The sequence below is a fragment of the Capra hircus genome, chromosome 5, assembly GCF_001704415.2.
Source record: "Capra hircus breed San Clemente chromosome 5, ASM170441v1, whole genome shotgun sequence".
Classification (NCBI taxonomy): domain Eukaryota; kingdom Metazoa; phylum Chordata; class Mammalia; order Artiodactyla; family Bovidae; genus Capra; species Capra hircus.
The window spans coordinates 96,570,096-96,592,304 of record NC_030812.1 but is presented as its reverse complement, the minus strand read 5'-3'; the positions used below and the strand labels follow the sequence as shown (position 1 = coordinate 96,592,304).

At 46.0% G+C, this 22,209-nt stretch overlaps 1 protein-coding gene across 2 annotated transcripts in view; it reads left to right on the top strand.

Annotated features, from left to right (window-relative positions):
• ETV6 (ETS variant 6) overlaps positions 1-21,872 on the top strand; it is a 286,627-nt gene extending 264,755 nt beyond the window's left edge. For both annotated transcript variants that reach the window (XM_005680827.3, XM_018048473.1), the window contains exons 5-8: positions 221-766; positions 14,509-14,651; positions 16,507-16,607; positions 20,233-21,872. In XM_005680827.3, the coding sequence (XP_005680884.1) occupies positions 221-766; positions 14,509-14,651; positions 16,507-16,607; positions 20,233-20,338 (896 nt within the window). In that variant the 3' untranslated portion in view covers positions 20,339-21,872. The remainder of the gene's footprint in view (positions 1-220; positions 767-14,508; positions 14,652-16,506; positions 16,608-20,232) is intronic.

Sequence of the window (22,209 nt, the reverse complement as noted above, 5' to 3'; positions counted from 1 at the left end):
AATACTGGTAGAAATTCTTCACTTCTCCAGGGGCAGGGAAAGAATTTCAAGTATGTGCAATTTAATTTTTTTTAAGCAGGGAAAAAGACCCCACATCTGGGGGAAAAGGGTCTTCCCTCACCTGCACGTGCTCCATGCTTGTCACCTTTACAACTGTTGTGGGGTTCCCTCCCCTGAGCATCCATCGGGGTCTCTGACTGTCCTTCCCTCTGCCCCACAGATAACGGTGTCCAGAGGACCTCGAGGCCGTCGGCCGAGAACGTACACCAGAACCCTCCCACCATTGAACTGTTGCACCGTTCCAGGTCGCCCATCACAACAAACCACCGGCCTTCTCCCGACCCCGAGCAGCGGCCCCTACGGTCCCCCCTGGACAACATGATCCGCCGCCTCTCCCCAGCCGAGAGGGCCCAGGGACCGAGGCTCCACCAGGAGAACAACCACCAGGAGCCCTACCCGCTGTCAGTGTCTCCCATGGAGAACAACCACTGCCCACCGTCATCCGAGCCCCACCCGAGGCCCTCCAGCCCCCGGCAGGAGGGCACGCGGGTCATCCAGCTGATGCCCAGCCCGATCATGCACCCTCTGATCCTAAACCCCCGACACTCCGTGGATTTCAAGCAGCCGCGGCTCTCCGAAGACGGGCTGCACCGGGAAGGGAAGCCCATCAACCTCTCGCATCGGGAGGACCTGGCCTACATGAACCACATCATGGTCTCCGTCTCACCGCCCGAGGAGCATGCTGTGCCCATTGGGAGGATAGCAGGTGGGTGAGCCCCCCGCCCTCCCGGGAGCCCCCACGCCATCCCAATTAGGTGCCCTCCAGAGGCTCTGGGAGGCCAGGGGGAGGGGGGAGGCTTTGATAGCTGGTGGGTGAGCCCCCCGCCCTCCCGGGAGCCCCCACGCCGTCCCAATTAGGTGCCCTCCAGAGGCTCTGGGAGGCAGGGGATGGAGGCTTTGCCGGCAGGAGACGAAATTCCCTAAATGGGCTAGTTAATGAGGCGCTGGGCTGCTGGAGTTAATGAGCCTCAGAAATGTGAAGAAACAAATGTCCTCCGACCAGCTTACAAGGAGAGTCACATTAGGATTGTGGCTAAGCGAAAACATTTAAAATCAAAGGTTTATGAGCATGTTAATGGCTCTGTCCCGGAGTTTCCAGTGGCTAATTAATGAGCAGGCACAGCACAGAGGACCTCTGTCTCAGATTCAGGCCTGGATTTCCATCCTCTGGGCAGTAACTCCATGTAGCCTTCACCTTGGGAAGAGGCAGAAGAGAAAAGTAGGATTAGGGTGTTGTTCGGTCATTTGCACAGAGGAAGCCACGCCCGAATTCTTTTCCTTTGATGATGACAAGCCCAAATTTGTTTCCCTAAGATGAGAAACCAGTGAAAAAAATCCCCATGTTGTATTTTTGCTCATGTGGAGAAGGAAATGGCAACCCACTCCAGTGTTTTTGCCTGGAGAATCCCAGGGACGGGCGGGGGGGGGGGGGGGCTGGTGGGCTGCTGTCCTGCTGTCTCTGGGGTCGCACAGAGTCGGACACAAGTGAAGTGACTTAGCAGCAGCAGCAGCCCATAATTTACATGAAGTCATTCTCCAGAAGCTTTTATAATCCTCTCACCTCTTAGCAAAGTTAGGGCTTTTCCTAGAGCTTCTCTCTGGTCACGAGACACTTTTTGAGCACTTACTGTGTGCAGATAAACTCATTAGGACATAGAGGACACAGAGCTGATTAAACACAATTACTTCCGCGGGGATTTAAAATTTACTAGGAGAGACAAGTGTGAAAACCACTAAGGTATAAGACAAAAGGAGATAAGCCCTCTGCCCCGTTCAGTCGAAGCACAAGCATTTATTGAGTACCTATTGTGTGGTGTGGATGCAATGCAGAGAAAAAAGTTTTTAATATTTTATTTATTTGACTGCACTGGATCTTAGCTGTGGAATGCAAACTCTTAGTTGTGGCATGTGGGATCTAGTTCCCCCACCAGGGATGGAACCCAGGCCCCCCTGCATTGGGAGTGTGGAATCTTAGCCACTGGACCACCAGAAAAATCCCAGTAAGAAGCATTTTGACTGGAGGAATTGAGGAAGGAAGATAGCTCAAAGTTGAAAGTGGTTATGGGTCCAGTAACGGGAAGACTGGCTTCCCTGGTGGCTCAGTGGTAAAGAATCTGCCTGACAGTGCTGGAGACACAGGAGACATGGGTTTGATCCCTAGGTCAGGAAGATTCCCCTGGAGGAGAAAATGGCAACCCACTCCAGTATTCTTGCATGGGAAATCCCATGGATAGAGGAGCCTGGTGGGCTACAGTCCAGGGGGTCGCAAAGAGTCAGACACAACTTAGCAACTAAAGAACAGTGCAAGAGAGACATGGAGGCAGAAGAGAGGTCACACTGTCCAGGGAAACGTGAGACATTCTCCTTCCTCCTTGAGCTGATGCTGTAGGACTGAGATCCAGCTGAACCACAGGATGAAGCAAGGCTCACAACATCACGATAACACAGGTCCTAAGGCTACTTCACCTCTGTCTTGACTTGCTGTCTCTTTTTTGTTGAAGTCATTTGTTTCTAAATTTTTCTCTGGCCCCAAGGGCACCTCTGATAGCACCTCAATTTTACCACTAAATAAGTTACATCAGGAATGTTGAATCAAGAAAATCAAAGAGCTATGACTTACATGTTTCAAAAAGAAAAAAAAAAAAAACTATGAAAAGTGAAATGGTCTATGCTTAGAATGTGATTCAAAAGCATCCCACAGGGCTGGGAGTGAGGAAAGCATAGTTGTGGTGGTTCATTCGCTAAGTCATGTCCAACTCTGCGATCCCATGGACCGTAGCCCACCAGGCTCCTCTGTCTATGGGAATTCCCAGGCAGGAATACTGGAGTGGGTTGCCATTTCCTTCTGTGGGTAAAATAAGGTTAGTTATAACCCAAGGGCTATATGGCTGGGTATTGGATGCATAGAGATTTACGTTATTGTTCTGTCTACCTTTACGTAAAATTTTTTTAATGATGGGGAGGAAAAAAAAAATTGTGAAAAGAAAGAACAGGGGTCAACGTAGCTTTGCTTATTCTGCAAAGCATGTGCGTTTCCCAGGTAGATGGAGGAAGAGCATGGGGTCAGTGTATTCCTGTGAGTAATATAAACGACCTGTTTTGAGCTTTCCAGGAATTCCCTTCTTGTCTGGATCTGCCGTGTTGTCTCGTTTCTTGCATGGTCTTTACAGCAATTCTGAACATTCTGAGGGTACTTGCTACTTGTTTGTAATCCTCAGGACAGCTCTGCAAAAGGAGCTAGTCATTGCTGAATTCATTTTATATGGAAGGGATCATTTACAGGGGAAGCCATGGAGGAAACTGAGCGCAGAGAAGTGGAGGCCATGGTGGCTGGATGATGTGGCTACAGGACAGCCCTCGCTAGCACCATCCCCCCCCCACTTCCTGATCACCATCTGTCTTGTCACCTCCTCTGTAATGCCGTCTTCGCCACAGACTTCTTAGGAATCCACGATAAGCCCCATGTGTCAAGTTAAATTGTTTAGACTTAGAGCTGTTTTTCCCTTGTTTAGTAGGTCTAGAAATTTTTTAATATGGCTGTCTTAAAAATTGTTCTACTCTGTTGGTATATTCCCAGATTTCGTAATCTCCATATGTCTGTGTTCAGTAATTTGACCAAATCCAGGATTAGCTAATATAATCAAAAGGCAGTGTTTCTGAAGGGTGAAAGAAGATGGAAATCTATGATCTAATATTTAGTCTTAATCCTGAGACCCTGTGAATAGAACCCATCATAATTCCAGGCTCCTTTGTTTCATTTGGGATCTCCCTGTCTCTCCACCCCATTTTGGTATCTTCTTGAACAACTCAGATCCTTGTGGAATTTATTCTTTTATTGGCAGTCGAATTCATTGAGTGATTCTTACGTACAGTGTGAAGTCCTTTCATTACTGAACAGTGATAAAAGCCCTTCAGATCTCTATAAAGCAGCTTTTAGGTGAGAAAACTTAGCTCCTTATGCTTTTTTTATATGTATTTATTTTAATTGGGAGATAATTACAATATTGTGATGATTTTTGCTGTACATTAACATGAATTGGCCACAGGTATACATGTGTCCCCTCCATCCTGAATCCCCTCCCCACCCCATCCCTCTGGGCTGTCCCAGAGCACCAGCTTTGGGTGCCCTGCTTCATACATAGCACTTGAACTGGCCATCTGAGCCTAGAGGGCACCAAAGGTGCTGCTGTGTCACGCTGACAGAGACTGTAGCTGGAGGATATGGGTAAGAACAGTGCTTGTGACTGTGGATAAAAAGGTCTTGTCCACTCAGATAGTCCTGGGCATATGCCTTTGGACACCTTCTGTGTTTATGGCACTCATCTGCATTCATGGGGGTTGGGTGTTCAAGGAGATTGTAAGACACGATCTTTGTTGTGAAAGAGCTGAAGACAGTTGACTACAACTGAAGCTCACGGTACCTTCCAGGGACTCCCATTAAGTGCTGTAAGAGATCAGAGTAGGGGTGTCAGGAGGCCTTCATGGGGAGCTGGCTTTTGGCTAGGCTTAGTGAATGCTTAGAATATGAACAAGTAGAGATTAGAGGAAAAAGAGGTCATTCTAGATAGAGAAAACTCCAAAGCAAGATAAGCCCCAGTATATTTGTTCTAGGTTTCACATAGAAATGTAAACTCCAGAATCTAGGTTTGTTAAAAATGGATTTTTCAATTCAGTTTTTCTCATGTTTTAATCTCTCCGAAATTGGGACGCATCATACACTTTAGAGATTGCATGCAAGTTGTGGTAGTTTACTTAGGTATTTACCTGGTAGAAAAAGATTCAGTAAAATATTCAGTAAATATTCATCTAGGAGGTAGTTGACAGTTTAAATACAAACCACAAATTAGATCAATTGAAATAGAACGTGTGGCTTATTCTGAAAGGTGGTGTTTATTTTCCAAAGAATAAGGACTGTTACTGAGTTTAATAAGTTGAAATGGCTGGCATTTGTGGGACAGAATGAGAAGATTCCTGGATTCTGTTTTTTAATTTATTTTTAATTAGGGGATAATTGCTTTACAATATTGCTTTGGTTTCTGCCATACAGTAATGTGAATCAGCTATAAGTGCATATAGCTTTCCCTCCTGGGTTTTGTTTTTGTTTTGGTTTTTTTTTTAACTGAAGAGCCAGTGGTATGTGCGATGCTGAGCAAGTTGCTTCTTTCTGCACTATTTTCTGTTATCTTCAGGAAAGGATTACTTGGGGGAGGTGAAAGCATATGTCACCTTCTAGCATTTTCTTAGCCCACCAAAGTTTTACTGGCCTGCGTCTCACTGATGTGTTTCATAGCCAAAGACTGGTACTGGCAGTGAGCACCATAAATTGAAGAAGGGTAGCAAGGGTGATGCTGTGTTTTCAGTATAATATTGGAAATCATTCTTACAACTCATTGACTTCAAAGCTAGAAGCATCTTTTACAGATGGAGAAACTGAGCTTCGGGCACGTCAAGCATTCAGCCTCGAGCTTCATCCAGTGTTCTTTCCAGCGCATTTGTTTCCTTAGGCCCAGGGACTGGAAACGCTGGCCTATGGGCCACGTCAGCCACCGCCTGTCTTTGTAAGTCAAGTTTTATTGGCACACGGCCAAACCCATTCACTTAGTATTGTCTGTGGCTGCTTTGGTGGGGTTGAGGAGGTACAGCTGACACAGGACAGCCCACAAAGCCTGAAATATTATATTTACTGATGGGCCTTGTACAGAAAGAGTCCGCCGCTCCCTGTTCTGGGGCACAGTCTGCTTTGAAATCATAGGTATGGAGGATTCACAGGGTAGAAAATGCCGTCGTTGCTCTCCAGGAATTACACCTCAAAGAATGAGGCATGCCTAAGACATGTGGAGGGAACAATGGCAAGCGATGTAAGGAGGGAGATAAGTCCTGATGGCACGCTAATTGCTGAGCCGCCCAGAGTACTTACAATAACATTATTAACATAAAATACAGCTGAAGAACAGAAAGTGTCGGGCTGCCTACTTGAACTGTGTAGTTCAGATCACTCACTCATTCTAAAATTCTCATGTCTCTCTCTGTGCCAGGCATTTTGCTCGGTGATAGGGTGAAGCTTCTCACTTAATGCCATCAGACAAGCTAAGCTCCCCGCTTTGGTTTTAACCATAGACACCTCAGTTTTAAAAGAAAAAAACGAAGTCATTTTGGCTTTCTTAAATTTCTACAGTTCCACTAAAACCTGAGTTACCAGATTGCTTATCCCTTCCTTGGCCTTAATCCAAAAAGTCGGCTAAGGAAGCAAGATTCATTGGCAATGTGGTTGATAATCCATTCGAAGTTACTCATCTGCTCCACAAAAGTAGGGGCTAGAGAAGCCTGTACAGAGTTGGTTGTTCAAAGTCCATGGACCATCCAAATAGAGAACATCTTGTCCTATGCTTACCTCACAACTTTTGCTATTGTTGTTCAGTTGTGTCTGACTCTTTGCAACCCCAGGGACTGCACCACACCAGACTTCCCTGTTGTTCACCATCTCCCTGAGTTTCCTCAGATACATGTTCATTGAGTCGGTGATGACATCTCTCGCTTTTCTCTGCAAACGTGAGCTTCTTCATGGTTTGAGGATCTCACTGGTGAGTTGATTCTACTGCAGATAAAACAGAATTCTCCCCACACCACCCCCAGGCCCTGTGCACTTCACTTCCAACCCTCTGATAATGCTGGCCTGGCAATCTGAGATCCTCAAAGGATCTGAGAATATATGTATTCTCTCTCAAGGTTGTATTTTTAACAGAAACAAAAGGTTTCTCATTAAGGAGACATCGAGTTTCCCATATTGCTTACTTGTCACAGAGCACCGTCCTCTTTTGATCTGGTTATATTGGCTGGATGAGCTCTGTAAGCACAGACTTTCAACCCTGGAGCCTCTAATCATCTAATCAGACATCAGATAAGCCCAAGACTCCAGGGACAGCACCTGGGGGCTCATCCTCAGGACGTACATGGACTTGTATTGCTTCAGGAGCAGCCCTGAAGAGAGAAAGACCTCCTAAAAGGCCAGTCTTAATGGATTGTATCAAGTGATGAGGGCAGCCTTTGTGGTGAGGTGTGGCAATATGCACACACACATTTGTAGATATTGTGTTTGGAAAAAAGGACAGGGTCGTGGGTATCATCTCAGTAAGCCAAGGGGCCTCGGGGATTTAGCCATGTCCTCCCGCGCTATCTCAGGCAGGTAACCCTCTGCTGACCCAGAGCCTTCATCCACGGCTGCTCGGACGATTCCTGGGGAAGAGCATATAGCATCTGGAATCAACACAATTAGAATGTAGCCTTTGACTCCCAGGCTGAGGTATTTAAGATTGCTGAAGCCCAGTTGCCTTATCGATAATAATGCAGATACTAATTCCCATTTCTGGGCACTTGAGCACTAAAGAAACACTACGCAAATATTAGCACAAACAGGTTAATTTCTACGAGTTAGTGTCCCTGCTCTGCTCAAGGGTTGAACAGGGGAGGACAGTGGGTACGGCCAGCACCACTGCCCACCGGCATGGGTGTGGGGGCCTTGACCCAAACAAAGCCTTGTGTCTGAACGTTTGTTCCAAGTGATACTGGCCTCTGACGTGCAGACCTTCAAAGAACCCTAGGTTCCTTGGAGACTGACTTCTTCCCTCCTGCTCACCTCCCCCGAGGCTTTGCCCACTGTATTTTGAGGAGACCCTTGGAGACTTTGGCAGACTCCACCTCAACAGGAGTCTCCCAAGTGTCCTGGCTTTACACACTCTAGCTGAGTCACTGCGCTTTCTTTTCATTGGGACCTCTAAGAAATCAGCCCTAAAAGAGAAGGAAGTTTCAGGATGGCCTTTTTAAAAAGGTAACACAGTACCAGCACAGTAATGGGGTAGAAAATAAGAAAAGGGGCTTGAGGAGACTAGAGGTTCCAGTTTGTTTTAAAGGCGTGCGTTTCTGGAACAGCATCTCTAGTCCCAGTGGTGCCTGGATGCAAATTCCCCGCTGCCACCACATTTGAGGGAGAGGGGCAGGTCTTACTGGGTTCTGTCTGGAGGCTTGATCTCAGCTATAAGGCGTGATTGCAGATTCCTGCCTTTCCCAGCCTCACTCCACACCACCTGCCACCAAAGGTGAGAAGGTTTAGCGGCATTTGCAGCTGCGGTCCCTCTGCTCCGGTGAAGCCAGGAAGCACAGATTTGTGTTCTCTGCCTCGGCTTCTCCCCCTCCCGGCTGGCTGCTGTGCACATATGGCTTCTGTTTCCCTACGCCACAGCAGAGCACAAGCAGTTGCCTGCTGTAAACACATCTCTGCGTATCAGCACAGGGTTGGCTGCACTGGATTTATCAGCTTTCTGCTTCTAGGTAATGGCCCATCTAGAATCAAGGCAGGAAAAAAAAAAAAAAATAGCTGCAGACAGCCACCCCCCTGCAGTGGTGTAAAACCCATGCTTCTGTAAGCAAGGTTTCTCAAGCTGGGCACTCTCGATATTTCGGTTAAATAATCCTTTGTTGGCGGGGGGATGGCATTCTTTTGTGCATTACAGTAAGTCCCCTACATACGAACCTTCCAAGTTGCAAGCTTTCAAAGATGCAAACGTGGGATCCCATGTCTAATCACTTAAGTTAGTTCACATGTCTGGCGTGTATTCTCTAAAGTGGTTGTGCTCTTGTGTACTTTGCTTTACAGCACTGTACAGAGTACAGTAGTCCTCTATACCTTTATTCAAGCCTGGACTGTCCAGAAGCAAGAATAAAAGCAGCGGTGATGTAGCTGGTACTGCTGTACTTTTCAAGATACCGTGTGTTAGTACTCAGTCATGTCTGACTCTCCTGCCACCCCATGGACTATATAGCCCACCAGGCTCTCCTATCCCTGGAATTTCTCAGGCAAGAATACTGGAGTGGGTTGCCATTTCCCTCTCCAGGGGATCGTCCTGACCCAGGGATCGAACCCGCGTCTCCTGCAATGGCAGGCACATTCTTTACCGTTGCACCACCAGGGAAGCCTTCAAGGTACTATACTGTAATATTAAAAATGTTCATATTTTTTATGTACTATTTGTGTGAAAAGTATTATAAACCTATTACAGTACAGTACTATACAGCCGATTGTGTTAATTGGGTACCTAGACTGTGTTGGACTTGTGAATAAGTTGGACTTAAACAAATGCACTCTTGGAATGGAACTCATTTGTATATAGGGGACTTGCTATATATTGTATAAGATCTTTAGCAGCATCCCAGGCCTCTGTCACAGCATCCTCCACCCCAGATATAATGACCAAAATTGTCCCCAGACATTGTCAAACGCCTCCCCCACCCCACACAGCAGGCAAGCTTGCCCCTAGTTTAGAACCATTGCTGTAAAGCAGAGAAGCAACCTTTTTGTGTTGCGTGTTACCTACGTGTTGCTCAACCTGAAATAAATTGGTTAGCTTTTCATGAGGATTTGAAAGCAGTGAGACAGGGGCGCTAGGCCCCTCCTTGTTGGTGATTATACCCACAGAACTCTAGTTCACAGACCTTCATTTAAAATTCCATTTGGGCAGTTAAGACAACCTAAAATTGCTTTCTTAGACGCTTTCCTGAAATTTAAATTAACCACCATCATTAAACATTCCCTGGTCAATAGCTTGACTTGCCCACTCAGATTTTTTAAACATCAGTTTTGTCTAGCATGGTTTTTGGGTTTTTTTTTTTTTTTGGAAACCATGTTGGTTATGTGTGACCTGCCCGTCTTTTTACAATGTCTGCTCAATAAGCTTGTACAATGAGTCTCTGGTAAGAGACAGGCGTGGGAGGGAAAATATTTCTCCCTAACCACAGAAAGGGTTTTTCTTTTTTTCCTTTTCTTTTTGACAGTGCCTTTTAACTGTGGATACCCAGGGTACCTCACCCAGCAGGAAAGAGAACTCTCTTTCTGCAATTGGAAAATAACACTTCACTCCACTAAACCCTTTTATAAGCTTCCTCCCGTGGAAGAGAGAATCAAAATCGTGCACATTTGTTTACAGGGCCTTCCTTCTCAAGGCACGTGGGGGTTTTAGTTTTGGGTGAGTGTCTCTTAAAGTAATGAACGCTTTGTGATATAAGATTATTTTTCACATGCCTAGTCAAGTGTTTTGTAATGTGATGAACCTTTGTTTTCAAAGCCTGATGCTTTTTATTATATAGTAGTAGTAAGCGTTTTTATTAATGACCAAAGAACATTGTATCTGTGCAGACATGGATGGATTTTAACAAAACTGAAAAACAGCTGGTGGGCCATGGCAACAGCCTTCAGAGGACCCAGGGAACTAAAAAGAATCTGCCTTTTTATTTAACTAAAGTCTTAAAAATAACTCATTGGGCTTTGAATTTCAATTGTTTTGTTTTGTTTTGTTTTAAAGAAAAAAACTGTCAGGTAGTTATTTTTATCATCTGGCATAATTTTTAACTAAAGCAACAAAAGAATCAATAGTGTTAATAAAAGCCACTTATACTGTGAGCTTCAACAACTGCTTTGTGCTACAAAATTCCTGTTGCTACCTCCGTTAGTGACCAAGTAATTCAATGTCTTAAATGTCAACATATTTTTATTACTCGGCTAAAGTTGACTTTGCTGGATTAAATGTCATTTAAAATGATCAATTGGCAGCTTGTTTGGGGCTCTTTTCACATTTATGAAAGAGAAAAGTTTGCAGGCTACAAATGGTCTTACAGCTCAAGAGGTAAAGTCCGTTCTCTGGGAAACCCTTCCTTCCAGGTACCAACCAAACACAGATCACGTTCTAGACCTTTTTCAGTAAATGATCTACGGTGTAAAGTTCTCAGTTTGATGCCTCTGAAGAACCCAGCGTGGTAGGTACCGAGAACTGGTTAAGCCCTTACTTTGAGAAATGGTCTGGTTCTCACGTCACCATTTTATGAGAAATAGAATGTACAAGGCAGTAAAAGAGAAGCAACAGAAACAATGAAAGTGAAAATCCTTGAGCAGATGGTGTCAAGACAACACTCATCTTACATTTTAGCTCCAGGAAGTTCTCGAGGTTGAGAGGACTGCCCATATATCACTTACCTTCATGTGGGCAAAAAAGGTTCTTTCTATCAAACTGCTAAAGATGACCAAATCAGTTTTTTAATTATTAAACTGTATTTAAATGATTCACTATGGAAAATCTTATTCCCCATCCACAAGCATCCAAAAGGTGTCATCAAGCCTCTAGGTGGTAAAAAAGATTGTAACCCTGTCAAGAAACATGGACAAGAAGCTCTTCACAAACCACCTTTGTTCCTCTTAGAGGAAGGGCGTTTTTTATGGTAATATTTGATTCTGTCAGATGGCTTCTACTTGGAAGAGATTGTCGGAAATTAAAACCCATCTGCTGTTTGACAGTAAGACACAAACTGGACAATTAAACTGCAATTCAGTTCTCTATTGGAGAAGGAAATGGCAACCCACTCCAGTACTCTTGCCTAGAGAATCCCATGGATGGAGGAGCCTGGTGGGCTACAGTCCATAGGGTCGCAAAGAGTCGGACACAACTGAGCGACTTCACTCTTTCACTTCAGTTCTCTATTCTTTCACCTATAATAAAAATGATATAAGACGAGGAGGTGGCAGAGAGGGAAAATGACACTGCCTGCTTCACCACTTTGCCTGAAGTCACCCTCTTACAAGTGCCTTAAAAATGAGCTCGGTTATTCTCAATCTGGGATCATGTGGCACTCACCTCCCAAGGTACTTCCTCTTGCTGGGACTGGTCCCCTTGCTGTCTCTCTGCTCCCCCTCTGGCAACCACGAGCACAGCGAGCACAGCGTCAGGCAGGGTTGGTAACAGATCGCTGGCCAGCTTTCATAAGCATAGGGTTCAAACGCCAGAAATTAAGAAGGACACCACGGGTTCTTTGGTGAAACACAAGAAACCACATGTCAACTTAATTTTTGTTTTTAATGTGCACCATTTTTTAAATCTTTATTGGATTTGTTACACGGTATTGCTCCTGTATTATGTTTTGAGTTTCTGGCTGCAAGCCATGTGGGATCTTAGCTTCCCTTATCAGGGAAGGAACCTGGGTCTTAACCACTGGACTGCCAGAGAAGTCTCCACATTACATTTTAGACAGAGATCAATCGGGGGGAAAAAAGGATACAGTAACGGATACTAAAGATGTATGGTCAGACTTCCTGGAGGTCCAGTGGTTAAGACTCCATGCTTCCACTCAGGGGGCTCATGTTGGATCCCTGGTCAGGGAAGTTCCGCATCTAAGTGCACCCAAATTTAAAAAAAAAAGATAACTGAAAATGTAAAACTCTTAGAAGAAAACATAGGCAGCAGTATTTCTGTCCATGGATTAGGCAACTATTTCTTAGATATGACATTTAAAGCACAAATAACTGAAGAAAAAATAGATTTAAAAAAAAATCTTGTCATTTTAATGGATGTCCAATTTAAGTTTCACAGTTGCTGCCTAAAAGATACTTACCTAGTGGCTCAGATGGTAAAATCTGCCTGCAGTTCAGGAAGCCCAGTTCAATCCATGGGTGTGGAAGATCTGCTGCAGAAGGGAATGACAACCCCTCCAGGATTCTTGCCTGGAGAACTCCCATGGACAGAGGAGCCTGGCAGGCTACAGTCCATGGAGGTCACAGAGTCAGACACAACTGAGCGACTAACACTTTCAAACTTTTCCCTCCTGGAAAATGCTGCACTGTGTGCCAGTTCCTTCTGCTGTTCAGAGGGAAAGCTGGGTTTCGCAAAGGACACACACATCTTGGTTGGAAAAGTCCTAAAGCTTGACTAATAGACACCTGTGAACCAACTTCTCTGAGAAAAGAGTTCTCAGCAGGATGTGTGGGACAGACTCTGACCTGTCATAAGCTGTGCCTTTGAGCTGATGACCAAACCCTCTAAGCCCCAGCTTCCTCAGCCACGAAGTAGGAATAGCAACAACGCCGGCTGCACCGGGTGTCCTGAGGGTCAGAAGCAAGTGGCTGGAGGCACGCATGGCCCCATGCCTGCAAGCAGCACCCAGCGCGCGGCGTCATCGTGACACTCCTTACTGTCTTCTTCACTCGCAGCATCGCTCATACAGCAGTCCCAGAAAGAGTCACTGTTGTCATGCCCCTTTCATGAAGGAGGAACCCCAGGGAGATTTAAAACACTTGCCCAGTGCAACCTGACTCAATTTCTCCTGTAAACATGTGCCCAAGGAGGGTGTGTTTTGTGCTCTGGGAGGTGAATGTGTTGGCTCTGAGATAGCCCAAGTCAAGATTAGACGCTCCCCCTGCCCAGGTGTGCCAGGCTTCACCTGGTATAAGGAAGTGGCTCCTGGCCATACAGAAGCCCCAGAGTTCAGATCCGCTTGTGACCTGGGGCCCAAGAGGATTAGGAAGGAGGTGGCACGCCGAGTGAGGGTTAGAAATAACACTGGTAAAGTGAAGAACATATATACTGTGTCTGATAATTGCTCATTTACGACCAGCCATGCTGGCCAGCGCTCCCCAAAACAACAGTGCACACCTGGGAACGTGAGTTTTGACTCTCATCCCAAGGCTGGTCCTGTGTCAGCTGGAGCCACAAAGTCCACATCTGTCTCCATCCTCCTGTCAAGGCTGTGCCAGGGGAGCAGGCCACAGCCCGTCTGGCGCTAATCCAGTAAGCACTAGAACAAGGTCAAGGAGTGCAATCTGCCTCTTCTTGTGGAATTTGCCAGCCCGTAGCCAAAAGGCAAGGCCTAGCCCAGCACCTGGCCTGCGCTAAAGAAGATGCGTTGCTTGACCAAGTGATCCAACATCATTCTGCACATGGAGAAACGGATTTTTTTTTTTTGCCCTGGGTTCCTATCTACCCTGATTCCATTATAATAAAACGATTAACTTCCAAAGTAGCTCTAAGGTGACTGTTTTCTTAAACCACATGGGTCTTCCTTTCCCACAGCCAACCTCAGTCATCACATCTCCATCTGTTCACTGTCCCCCCACCAAAGGACCTTCCACCCCACCCTGACACCACACCACCCTCTCTGGAACACGAGGGCACTCTCTGCCCTTTTACCTGCCAGCCTGTCTTCAGCCCCTTTTCAGAACCGATTCATTTCCTGTTAGAGCTTGTTCTTTCCCTCCTGTGGGCTCTACTCCAGTTCAAATCATGGGTCATGACCAGTCCTTTCCTCTTTCCAGGTTGCTGTGTCCTCATCTGAGGTTGCAGGGAGGGAGGGTCTGGGCCAGGATGGTCTCGAAGGCCTCCACGGGTCAAAGGTCGCCGTCTCTCTGTGCCTTGATAAAAGTTTTGTTTTTGTTTTGGCTTGCGGGATTGAACCCGGACCCTCGGCAGGGAAAGTGCAGAGTCCTAACCACTGGACTGCCAAGGAATTCCCAAAACAAGGAGGTTGGACTCAGTCCAAAGAGGGCAAAAGCGGTTCCTCGATTATTTTCTTGATTCTTGCTCTTCATAGTTACAAGCAGCCTTGTCAACGGTGTTTTCTTGCCCTTTTCCTCTGTAGACTGTAGACTGCTTTGGGATTACGTCTATCAATTGCTTTCTGACAGCCGGTACGAAAACTTCATCCGATGGGAGGACAAAGAATCCAAAATATTCCGGATAGTGGATCCCAATGGACTGGCTCGACTGTGGGGAAACCATAAGGTAAAAAGAGCATCAGACATTTGTTCCATAAACTAGGGCCCAAATCCAGTTTTTGTCCCTGGGTTGGAGGGTAATTGTCTGTCTTCTGCTTCCTAAGTCGGCCTGTAATTATTCAGTTTATCCCTCACTGGACAAACAATTAAGACAGTTGCAAAGGGAAGGAAGTAATTAAAGATGCCCCTTTCCATGTGTCCCTCGTGCCAGGCCGCAGTTAACTCAGCATCTCCCGGTCTGATCGGCCTCGTGATGAGTAACCATCATTCCCCCACCATGGCCTGGCTCTGCTGCTGCCCACGCCAGCATTAAGAACTGGGGACCAGAGACGCACTGCGGCACTTTGTCATGCAAGAGGGGCCTTGGGAGGGGTCGCTTCTGTTCCACTCCATTAGACACTCCCATGGTCACAAAAGCCCGGTTCGACACAGAAAATGCTTCTCCTCTGACTGTAAAACATCTCCCTGAAAAGCAAACCCTGCAGGAATTCTGACTGCCCCACAGTTTTTCCAGCTTGGGAAGAGGGACTAGAATTTAAAAGATTTAGTCTTTTATAGTTAAAAAAAAAAAAATCATTCAAGTACATAGATGTAAAAGGTGGGCAAAACAACCTCAACATCACGGATAGATGAATGGATAATGAAATCGAGCTATATACACACAATGGAGTATTATTACGCTTTTGAAAAAGATTCGGCTGCATGTGGTAATGTGGATGAACCTTGAGGACAGGATGCTGAGTGAAATAAGCCAGTCACAGAAAGACAAATATTGTCTGATTTCACTTAAATGAAGTTAGATCTAAAATAGACAAATTTCATTGAGTCCGGGAGTGGACTGGTGTTGCCAGGGGCTGGGAAGAGGGGGAGAAATGGGGAGTTACCAACCAGTGGACAGAAAGCTTCTGTTAATCAAGATGAGTAAGTTCTAGAGTCTGCTGTACAACAGTGTACCTATATATAATACAGTGTATTAAGTGCTGTATTACCCACTTAAAACTTTAAGAGGATAGATCTCATGTTTGGTGTTCTTATCACAGTGAAATAAAAGAACTCCCCTGTTTAAAAAAGAAAATTGAGGTAAATCAGTATTCCTACTTAAAAAAGTCACCAAGATCCAGGCCTGGCCGCAGGCAGATAGACATAGGACAGAGCTAACAAGACACCATGAAGGCCCCACTCCAAATCAGCCAAAGGGGAGGGCCCAGGGGGCCCCTGCCGAGCTCTGCCCCAGCTGCAGTTTCCCGGACGGCAGGCAGCCCGTGCTCTGGCCCCGCTAAGGAGAACCTGCCAGAGGCCATGACCAAATATGGCCAGGCCCCACGGACACCCTCCATCCCGTGAGTCACTGAGAAAAATCGCTCCACAGCTCCCACAGGGTGCCCTTGCCCCAGGGCTCGGAACCGCTGTATTCTTGCTTCCACAACAGGAATTTAAACAAAAAAAATCTCTTCCTTAAAATGACAAACGAGAAGCACAAGTTTGAGAAAGGTCACTTTTTTGTGTGTTGTTTTTTCTTTTTTAAAAAGGGCAAAAGGAAGAGAAATTCTCTGTGGGTCAGAAGGTGAAGGATGACCCCAGATAGGGGGACCCGCAGGAAATTCCTCGGGCACAACAGAGCACGGTCCTGGGAGAGGAAGTCGGGGAGGCCGAGGCGGGATGTGCTTTGTTGGCTGGACTCACCTTAGGAGAGACCTCGGCCAGGAACACGTGGGACAAAGCCCGGGGTGGGCCTGGCAGGGTCACGGGAGCACCCTGTGGAGCTGGACGTGAATAACTCCTCCAGCGCCTATTTCTGAGGTTCATTTCATTGTGTCTTTGTGCTTTTTTTTTTTCTCTCTCTTCCTCCTTTGAACAAACAGAACAGAACAAACATGACCTATGAGAAAATGTCCAGAGCCCTGCGCCACTACTACAAACTAAACATTATCAGGAAGGAGCCGGGACAAAGGCTTTTGTTCAGGTAGCACTTCCTTTTTCTCCTTTCCTTCTTCTGGGAGGGTATTGTTTTCTTGAAATAAGACGGAGGAGGGAGACTGTCGAGGTCTCTACCTGCCTGTCTGATCCTCAAAGCCATCACTGCTGCTCACTGGAGACAAGGTTGCTGGTTGGTTAGAATTAAAAAAAAAATTTTTTTTTGTTTGTTTATGTCTGTCCTAGAAGAAAGCCAAAAGTAAATCAATACAGTCTGACTCACCTTTAAAATAATGCAGTGATCAAACAGTATTATCTGGCATTTATATCCAGTGTAGTTAAAAGGAGCAATCAGAGGAGCTAATGGCAAAGAAAGGGACTAAACAAACCTAGACCTCTAGATTGCCAACACTGGACTGGTGTTTGTCATGACCTGTTAGTGAGTCATAAAACAGATTTAATGAATCAATTTTTTGTTTTTTTAATGAAATAGAACAGAACTGAATAGGAAAGGATAGAGTTGAAAATATCAGACTGTGTCATATGAATTAAGAGTGTGGATTCATGAAAATTGTGTTTCTGGGGTAGTCGGGTGTGTGTGTGAGCACGTGTGTGATGAGTCATAGTGTAAAATATATTTATGACAATGCATTGTAAATATCTGAAAGCTGCTGGACTAGACATTCCTCTTTCCAGAATTCCTCCTAGCTTACAAGTTCTAACCACTTAACCTACCACCATAGATTGTGATTCCCAGGGAATCACATACAGTTAGAAGAGGGAGAAGAAGGTATCTAAAGGACTAACCAGGAGAGGTAGACATAGCCCTCTGACCCTGGTGGTAATTGATGTGTTGAGACCACGTGAAACTGAGGAGAAGGTGGGCCCCAGACCTTAGGTTCTGGGTTTTGGCAGGTGGGACAGAAGAGCGTTACAGATGGGGCTTGAGATGTGGATTGGGGTAGAAAGAGAAGGAATGATACTGTGTATGCATGCACGAGCTCACTGGGATAATTATCCAGAAGAGCAGAGAACCTGGGTGTGAGTGCTGGGAAGGCATGGTAACTTAGGGGCAGTAAAAACAATTGTGATCTTCAAAAGAAACAGAGAAGGCTTTTCAAGAGCTGGAAACAGAATAAAATGCAAAAAGGAACCCTCCGTTCTCTGGCTCTGCTGATGCCTTCTCTTCATCCTCCACCCTAAACTCAGTCCTTAGCTGCTGTTCCTCCCACGCTGTACTTGTTTCCTGAATGAATGGATCCCATGACACAGCTTAGTTATCACCTCCATGATGGGGCTCTCAAGTCTCCACATGCAGCTGTGAAATCTCCCTGGAATTCTATATCTTAACACATTATTGACCGGGGGATTTTTACAGACTTGAATTTATTATGGAATTGAAGTACTGAAACACTCCAATCAATAACATTCGGGTAACAAAAGATGTATGAGTAAGTCTCTGATCAGTAAGTGATTAACGTTCAAGAGCTTCTTGTAAGAAAGATCCACTTAAATGTCACATTAGTATCTCAGACATGAAATGTTCAAGACCAGCCTTCTTCCCATACTGGACATCCCCCTACCCTCAGAATTCCTGTTACATCAGCAGTGGCATCACCATTGTTTAAGCAACCAGCCTTTACATCAGAGTTATCTTTGAGCCTTCCTACATCCCAGTCACCCCTGTGCTGGACTGTCCACTGGCTCCGTTCCTACTCCAGTCTGTGTTGCAGGGGCTAGAAGACTGGGAACCTCATTTCCTGAGATTTCTTATCACCAGCTTCCAGGTTAGAATCTACCAACGGCAAGTACTCCCATGAGACCTGGAAGATGAAAGCAAGGCAGACATATTATTATTGCTTCCCGGGCAGTGGAGGCTGATGTCTGTTCTTCACAACTGACACCTAGGTTCAGCAATCTCTCCCTCTAGTCCATTCCCCTGGCACCTAGATTCTTAATACACATTGCCAGCTGCCCTCCAGCCCTAATATGGTTCCCTATGTTCGAAATGGAAATCACTAACATTTGAAATATGTAAACCACCAAGTCTACCTCAAGTCTACTTCTCTTTATGAGGCCACCTTCAGTGGCTCAAACACCCCCAAATATCTTCTTCCATCATCTCTTGAGTTCCCTTGGCCCTATGCCACACCGTGATTTACATTTTTAATAGCTGTACATGTGAACTCCTCCCCACAAGTAGGTCATAAGCTCCTAGAAGGTAGAGGGTTACATCTTATAGCAGTTTTATATAACCTCAGGAGGCTTTCGATGATGTTTCTGGACAAGCCTGGTGGGAAGTATCAGAAACATAATATGGAAGAGCCATCCAAAGATAGGGTCAGACACAGCACATCTGAGGACTCAGCCTAGAGGGGGTGATTAGTGACTTCAGATGTCGAGGGAGAAGTTTTAGCTACAGGATAAAAGTGGAAGACAGGCTGCAGATGCCACAGATCACCCTGCTTGAAAAGATGAGCAATAATGAGCAGAAAAGTAGTCAGAGGTGGAAGGCTCACAGGCTTCCAGTAGTGATTTCAATAAGACCGAAGGAAAGTAGAGCGCTATTTGTGACAAGGGATTAGTCATTTTTGAGGAAATGAATGTCGAAAACCAGACTCGCCCCAAAACAAAGGCTTCTCAGTATGGAACCGGGTATGTAATTGAGTAAAGTGTTCAGTTGTAGGGACACTTGGAGATTTTCGGCTCTTTGATGGTGAGACCGAGCTCAGAGAATGAGTCAGTCTCAGATAAGGGAAGGAGTCAAGAGGGTTCCAAACAAAGGCAAAGCTAAAGGTTTGGAAGTCAGCATGAGCTGTGACTTGCATCAGAAAGAAAGACTGGCCGGACTGGAACAGAGTTCACGCTTGTAAACAGTGGAACACAGGAGTTTCCTGGGTTGAGATGACAGAGGCCCAAGGAGCAGGCCAAAGAGTGAATCCTTGACGAGTCATCGTAGGCTTTTGAATGTGGAGTGAGGACAGAAAATGCCTGTTCTAAGACAGGTCATATGGTACCGGGCAGACTATAGGGGAAGGGAATGGTGTGTAGGCTGTGGAAAGGGCCTTCCTACTATAAGGATGGAACGTTTGCACCCAGGCTCCCTTCCTGAACCACGGTCTTGGTCAGAATGTGCCACTGATGTTAATTCCAAATGAACCCAGCGACCGAGAAGATGAGGCTTGCTGCAGGCACCCAGCTGCCAAGGAAGACAGAATTAAGGGAGTGAATGGCTAGCATTTAGGGTGCATCAGTGATAATGTGAAAAAATGTCTTTCTCTTGGCCTTTCTAATTTCCAAAAGCTCCACTGTCTGGCCCTGTTATCCAAGCTTTCCATCCAGTGTTTAATTGTATCCTTCAAGTTAGATTCAAGTTTTGAATACCATCACTTGGACTTATAGTCTGGGATGGAGATGGGTATATATCTCCCAGGGTCCTCTCGGATGGTCGTGCAGGAATGCATTGCCTGCTCCATCTTCTTCACCATCCTCCCAGCCTTTTTTATAGTTATTTTGCCAGCTTTCAAGTAGTGAGAGCCTGGGTTATCTTTTTCTAAGAAAATGCTAGCCCACCAGCTACATAAAGGTAATGGGCCCCTCTTTTTAAAGAATTCAAAGTGAAGACAGCTTTAGGGAACTGTAACCTCTTCATGCCACCGTTTCCTCTTCCAAAGGTTTATGAAGACCCCAGATGAAATCATGAGTGGCCGAACAGACCGTCTGGAGCACCTTGAGTCCCAGGAGCTGGATGAACAAATATACCAAGAAGACGAGTGTTGAAGGAAGTGGTTCCCAGCTTAGTGGGCCAGCAGCCAAGGGCACCCTCCTCCCCAGGATGGATGGGGCAAGATGAAGCAGAAAAGAAGAGACATGGATGTGGCAGTAACGCTCCTCTCGCCCAGCGCGAGGGACCCCGCGGAGCACCTTAGACAAACCACTCAGCAACGGCGGCGCTGGAATTCTGGCCGAGGGCACCAGCCTGGGACTCGCGTCCGTGGTTCCTTCTCGATCGGAATCTCTTGTCTGTGATTCCTCCCCTCCCCCTCCACCTATTGTTAGTTTCATGGTGTTTTTGTTCTTTTTTTAAAAAAGACCATGCAGTTTGACTTTTCATCATTCATATAGGGGAAGACATCCGAGGCTGTTTTCCTATGGAAATGCATATCTATTATATATATATATATTTTTTGCAAATCTCACAAAGTGCAGAAGCCCAGCTGGTCAGGAGAGAGTATTTGCAAAAGGGTTCAGGTTCCTCTTGACCCTGCCATGTGGATCAGGTTTGTTCCCATTGCTGTTGGGTCTTGGCTGGAAAACAGAAAAAAAAAAAAAAAAAAGATGCTCTTACAAAAGATAAAGTGAAAAAGGAGAGCTCTCTTCTTCTCTCTCTGGCTCCCTTTCCTTCCTGGTCCCCGCTCTGTCCTCCCTCCTCACTGGCTGTTGAACTTCAGATGCCCTTTCAGCAGAGTTCAGCCTCTTGAAGAGTCTTGGGAATTTTCAGCACCTGTACATTGGAATGTGTGGTCTGGGTGCTTTGCAGCTGGCACCACAAAAATCAAGCCAGCATCCCAGCATCTGGCTCCCTGCTGGAGAGGCCCCAGAGATGCTGCAGTCCTCTGGAAAGATACATGTGAGTCCAGCAGTCCCAATGGGCTGTGAGGACCGTGAGGCTTGGTGGTTCCCCGGAGCATAAGGCTGTCCAGATTATCTGGAAGCCCCAGCTTCATGAGATTAGTTTGAAAGTGCTGCAGAGCGAAAAAAGAAAAAGACAGCACAAGCCTTATGGTCCAGAAACTAGATGACAAGTCTTTGGTGGTGGTGTGGATTATCCCAGAGCAGGTTACAGAGGGTCTTCTCTGCTCTATCCCAAAGGCCATCTTGCAGTCAGTTTCATATCCTCACTTAATTTTTTTCTGCCCTCAATTCCTAGCATTTTTTTTTTAAAGTTTCCTGGTCCCTGCGGGACACAGGGCATTTGAGAGGGAGGATCCAGGAGTGTGTCGTCTCAGTTGTCAGCGGTGTTTGCCAAGCCTGGGCAGACGGGAAATTCCTTAGATTCCACACTTTTTCCCTTTTTCCTTCTTCCCTTGCTGTGTTTCAAAATGGACTCGTGCGTGGCTCTTTTTCACCTCAAAGTAAGATCAGTCACATCTTATGAGGAAGGTGCCACCTCTTAGTACTTTTGATGATAACAGATATTTTTAGAAAGCTCTTGTTAGATCTTTTTTTTTCCTTTTCTAGCCACTTAAATCAACTCTTCCAATACAGGCTCGGAATCCAATATTAGGAGCACGGTCTTTTTTTACTGGGAAAGATTAGACCTGCCTTACAAAGCACCCCCTTCCTGGTTTCTCTCCGCTTCTTCTACTCCGTTGGGCGAGCATCTCGTGGCCCCCCAGGGTACGTGTCTGCACTCTCAGCAGCACTTGCAGATGAAGCCAGCAGACCTCCAGGCATGTCCTCAAGCCATTTCTGATGGAGTCAGGCAGGCCGGGGTTGTGGGCACACAGGCAGGAGGAATTCTCCCATCCCCTTCCCCACCCCCCAGCCCTACCGACAAGGACACCAGCCTGCAGGGAGTGGGAGGGGACAAACAGATTGACTGTTGTTCAAGGACACTGGAAACGTACCTGCCTCTTACGCAACCACAG